This window comes from Otolemur garnettii, unplaced genomic scaffold (assembly GCF_000181295.1).
Source record: "Otolemur garnettii isolate 467f Iridium unplaced genomic scaffold, OtoGar3 scaffold00039, whole genome shotgun sequence".
Classification (NCBI taxonomy): Eukaryota; Metazoa; Chordata; class Mammalia; order Primates; family Galagidae; genus Otolemur; species Otolemur garnettii.
The window spans coordinates 10,685,175-10,690,921 of NW_003852434.1; the positions used below are offsets into that span (position 1 = coordinate 10,685,175).

General features: G+C 44.1%; 1 protein-coding gene across 1 annotated transcript in view; it reads right to left on the minus strand.

The window, feature by feature from the left end:
• Nucleotides 1-5,747, minus strand: part of FRAS1 (Fraser extracellular matrix complex subunit 1) — a 430,037-nt gene that overhangs the window by 255,188 nt on the left and 169,102 nt on the right. Inside the window, exons 4-5 of the mRNA XM_012805310.2 lie at nucleotides 4,209-4,368; nucleotides 2,443-2,576 (exon numbers count right to left, since the gene is read on the minus strand). Of these exons, the coding sequence (XP_012660764.1) occupies nucleotides 2,443-2,576; nucleotides 4,209-4,368 (294 nt within the window). The remainder of the gene's footprint in view (nucleotides 1-2,442; nucleotides 2,577-4,208; nucleotides 4,369-5,747) is intronic.

Below are 5,747 nucleotides of genomic sequence, written 5' to 3' on the forward strand. Positions count from 1 at the left end.
ACCAAAAAACTGAAATGAATAACTTCCCAACCTTACTCCCTACCCCAACGTCTATTACGGTCTCTCTGAATGGCAAAAATAAGAATAATTGTTTCTTTTTATGCCGACCTCCCCTTTACAAACTTTAACACATACAAATTCCATTTGTAATTAAAAAGAAAAAACCTCACATTAAAAAAAATTGAAAATCCTTGAAGATAAGCTGCAGATTTTTCTAGAATTCAAGCCCTGTAAATACTCCTCTACTGAATTTCTTGTCGTTTTCCTTATAATTAATGAACAAATGCATATAAAATACTTGAAATTAGTGGCATGGCTCAGTGAGTAGGGCAATGGCCCCATATACCGAGGGTGCCAGGTTCAAACCTGGCCCCTGCCAAACTGCAACAAAAAAATAGCTGGGCGTTGTGGCAGGTGCCTGTAGTCCCAGCTACTCAGAAGGCTGAGGTAAGAGAATCGCCTAAGCCCAAGACCTGGAGGTTGCCATGAACTGTGATACCACGGCACTCTACCGAGGGTGACAAAGTTTAAGACTCTATTCTCTAAAAAAATAATAAAATAAAACAAAATATTTGAAATCATGTTTAATGATGTTAGCAACTACTGTGATCATTATGTATAAATGTTACATAATCCATCATTTGGGGAGGCAATACAGCATAATGATTAAAAGTATGAGTCAGGTGTGAGAACTGCCAGGTGAGAAGTGTGGACGCTTCCTCACTGTGGAACCTACAAGTTACTGAGCCTCTATGAACCTCACTTTTATCAGCTATAAAATAGAAATGATAATAACAGCTACCACTTCCTAAGGTTGTTATGAGAATTAAAAAGCTCTTAAAATTAATGACCAGCTCATATGAAACACCCAAAATGTAGTGCTGGCTGTGATGGTGATGAAGAAGTAGGATGATAGGTTCCATCCACAGCGTTGATTATACAGCACACCTTGACGTCATCAGAACATCCAACAGTTGACAGCCACATTACATCAAGAAAAATGGTCCTAAATGATCTAACAGTTGGATTTCTATAAAAAAAATAGTGTCATGACAGAAATATAGACTTGGTGATTCAAGAGTGATTAAAATCAATCTATTTCCAAGTCTTCAGAATGCTTGCCTATTAATTAGCTCTGAAGTATGGCACCAAATTTTATCTTTTTACATTAATTATGTATATTGATGCAAACCATAAGTGAATACTGTGCGTGAAGCTAGAGTTTATGTTTAATGTTTTTAAGATGAAAAATAGTTCTTTCAATTATTCCAGTATCTGGTCCCCTAATATGCAGTCCGTGGTTATGTTTTTGAAGATATAAAGCAGAAGATTCCCCCACGGAGTGTTCCCTCCAGTCCTTCTCCCCCTCCCTTCCTGTTACGGGTAATTAAGCAGTTTGTTTAATTACCCTTCCTGCACAAGGGGACTAAACCCTGAAAAGGGCTTAATCAAAACGCCCCCACACTGAAGCGTCCTCGGCACATGTGAGCAGCAGAGCAGGGTACCGCGCAGCCTGCTATGGAGCCCACCTGTCATCTCTAGTCAAGGGCTGGACGTCCCGACGAGCTGGGAGAGGAGATGTGAGCCCAGCAGCTGCCTGGTGTGGGTAACACAACCAAGTATTTCAATTAGATACATTTTCCCTTTATTTAGCAGTTAGCATTTCTTGTCTAATTGCCTTTTGTCACCTTTAGAAATATAGCCCAATTGTCACAATATGCCATGTTATTGATTTTGTTTTATTTGACACAAAGTACTGCTCTGCATCAACTGAATGTTGGCTTCCAGCTTTTTCTTAGCTCATTTTTTGATCTATTTTTTGGCTGAGGGCAAGCTCCTTTCTTAGTTATCTGTCAGCTGCCCTGGCACATCCACAGGAGCCTCTGGAAGAATGAAAAAGGATAAAATACCACGCAGACCATGTCCACTTGCAATTGATTTTCTCTTCCAAATGTGTGTGATGAGCCCAACGTCGTGAAAATCAGATCTACTTTAAACAAAGAACAAGGTCCCACCATCTTAAATGTATCCCGAGCAAATTCTTTAGTAATCAGAATCACTGTCCTATAAGAATTAAATTATATATATTTGGATAATCGTATTTAAAGATGTGCATGTCTTTCAAAAACACACTATATCTACACAATGAAAAACAATAACAACCCCACCCAGAGGTGTGTTTCTAAATTTCCCAGATGTTTAGCTTGCTGCAATCAAACCCAGGGCCTTCCTTGTATGCTCTGCCAAGGCTCAGTGTCCTGATGGGCAATTAGCATGGCCGGCAGTTAGGCCTACCTGTAGCTTCCAAGGGTAAAACGAATGTCTCAGAGATCAGGTCCAAGAGTATAAGGAAAATCTGACAAATCTCGAGAAAGATTCCAAGTTCTTCAACACCAAAGTTAACAGCCTGCGAAGGATCTACCCTGAGGCTGCCTTTCTTACCTGGTTACAAAACAGAGGCTGACACTGAGCTGTGAAGCACTGGGCAACCCCATTTCTGCACACGCACTTGGCACACTGGCTCAGCCGCCAGTCCTCTCCGTCCTGAAACACCCGGCCTTCATAGGAACAGGGTTCTGGAAGGTCAAAGTCATATACATTATGGTGGAGGGGTGGGAGGGATAGCATTTGGTGATCCCAGGGCTGACTGCATGGGGGCATGCTGGGTCAGGGGCCCAGGGCACAGGAGGAGGCCCATGCTTAGGGCTTAATGCTCTGTAGCCCCTATCTTGAGATCTCTGGACTTGTACTTTCTAAGTGAAGTCTAGTGGGGCTTGGAGCCTCAGCTCAGGCTTGGTCCTATCCCCACTGGCATCCTGGGATGGGTGCCCAGCTGCCTGCTGCCACCCTCCACCCACAGGGGAGACTTGGGTGCAGATGCCAGGAGGGTGCACATGGCCCTATGCACCGAGTCACAGGGGGCCTTGAGGGGCCTGTGAGGGTCACTATTTACCCCTCGTCCCCAGGCCCAAAGGAAAAGAACAATAAAGAGCAAATAAAACATAAAAGGGTAGGTGAGAAACTAGAGAGGCAGAGAAAAAGGTTTCCGCCCTCCCCTGCTTTTTGAATGAAGGACCCTACATTTTCACAAATAATATAGTTGGGCCCTGCAGATACTCCAATATTTCTGGGCAAAATCCTTCCAATATATCTTTTTCATAAAGGGCCAACGAGATGGCTTCTTAAAACCTAAGGAAGAACCCTACGAGCGCCCCATATGTCTCCAGCGCTGCTGTTCCAGGTGTTTTCACCTGTAGCATTTGGGGTTCAGCTCAGAAAACCTGCTGGTCCTTTTCTGGTGGGTGACATCTGAAGTGCACGAGGTAAAAACCTACCTTTATCATCTCCTGAGCAGACTTTTTAATCCCTGGAATGGTTCTCCAGGGCAAAAGATTGTCAGGAATAGAGTAATTTGGGATCAGAAAGAAATGGGCATTCTTTTTAAAGAGAAAAAATAACAACAGAGAGTAGCTTCCAGATGCTATCAAATAAAAGACATATTCTGGATATCAGACGTCAGGAGAGAGTGCAGTGCAGCAATGACAAGAATCCCTGTTTACCGTGAAGTATGTTCTATTCAGTTACAAAAATGGAATAGTGCATACGCCGTCAAAGTGTGATAAAAGGGCACATGGAACTGGTGAACAAGCATGGATCCCTAGAAAAGGGCCTGTAAGTTTCTGCTGGTTTGCTGGACAAACACTGGTCACCTCCATTTGCAGGCAGACTCTCCAGTGAGGACACTACGAAGACCTCCGTCCTGCTGAGTGTCTTGGAGACAGATATCATGTCGGTTCAAAGACCAGCCAACACGATAACTGCCCGCAATACCACACAGAGAACTCACTTGCTCCTTTATCCCCGTAGAGGGCAGGAGAAACCACCTTGGCTTTTGCAATCACATCCATATCAGAGGATCTTTTCCCTACTTCCTTCCCACCCAGGAGCTGCAGATGGAGAGGGATGTATCTGGCTGAAGCAAAAATAATGAAACAGAGCCTTGCAGAATCTCGGACTGGAATGGAGCTTACAGATCCAGTCTCACTCTCTGAAACACTGGCCCCTGCCAAGTGCAAAGCTACGCCTTGGTTCTAATAGGGAGAGGGTTATTGATCTTTCAGCCACACTGAACAAGAAAGAAAAGAATAGGGTGTCCCCAGGTGACTCTCAAAGGCAAAGAGGGTGCCCTTCTATAAGCTCATACTCACTCCCAGGGCCCACACAGACTGGGCAGCAGCTTCCTTCGGGGATGAATTCCAGCTCCTGGTGTCCACACGACAGCAGCGGGCACGGCTGCGGGCTGCATCGGACTTGCCCGTGAGCACAAGAACACACACTACAGGGCGGAGAGGTCCACTCCGTTCCATGCTGTGTGTCAGGGATAAAAAAGAGAAAGTTTAGTGCCAGAATACAGGCTTTCATTCAGCCAAGCAGAAAACAACCTGTTCTTACACAAACTAAGGCCGGGCTCAGGAAAGGTGAGACAAGGCTCCGAGCTTACAAGGTTGAGACCAGGATTCGCAACGTTCCAAGTCAGAGAACAATTTATATATTGATCTTTTCTTCTATTATCTCTAAGATTACTTAGAAATTTCAGAAAAATACAAAAGAAAATAAAAATAAGCCCAACCCCATCATTTAAAAATTGCTATAAAGCCCAGAGTAAAACACACATACATTTACTGCAGTCTTCATAACGGCTACAAGCACTCTGAGGAGCTCGCACGCCGAGCTCGTTGGCTTTCTGACTTTACCTCTCACCCAGGTTGGTTCCCATGTTGCTCATTCCTTCCCTCTCCCTCTCTCTCAAGTGTCCCCGTGATCTCACGGTCCTGGGGAGTGCACGTGATGGCCAACAGGAGGCACCTGTTCTGTCCTGTTCTCCCAAGTCAGTCCCAGTGAGGAGTGAGGGTTCCCATGTGAATATTCCACATCCACCTTATGCTGGGAGACCAGGTGCTCGAAGCCAGCACATGTCCGTGATCTAAAGACCCGTGGTTTGAGTTACCATATAATTTGCCAAGTCTGGAAAGTATCTCACTGAGTCAGTCTCAGTGAGTAAGAAGGGAGAGGATGAACCTGGAACATGAACAGCTGCAAATACACTGACGGCTTAAGGAAGGAGCCGGCAAAGGATGTCATGTTCTCAGTGACAGAATGGAATAATCATGGCCTTTCACAAGATAATTAGCTTAATGAATACAATTATCTTACGTTTTCTTAAACAAAGAAACGTAGTCCCCTTTGCCTTTACTAAATCTAATGTTTAATGACATCTGATTCAGCATAAATCACATGTGGACTTCTATTAAAAAAATGACAGATTCTAGGTACACAGTCACCTGAATATAATCTGGGGGTTAATTATAACTGTAGGTGTCACTGAGAAGCACAGAAAATAAACATCCCCTACTTTTCTCAGACCAGCATTCAGAATAATTTTTATGTCTATCAAACACAAAGGAACTTGTCTTACCTAAACAAGTCAGTGCCCCTTTATTTTGCAAACTGCAGCCAGATTGTGAGCATGCCACAGACGTTGGGGGGTTACTAATCATCTAGGCTACTACTGCAACCACAGTAGTAATAGGCAGCCATAGTCGTCCAAATATCTGGGATCCAAGTCCCCACCTTACTATGATGGTTACTTTCCTCTAGACAGTCTTACAAAGACTACCAGGTAATTAACCCAGTAAGTACTGGGTGGGACCATCTAAGGGTTTACTTGGCCACACCCACATTCTCAG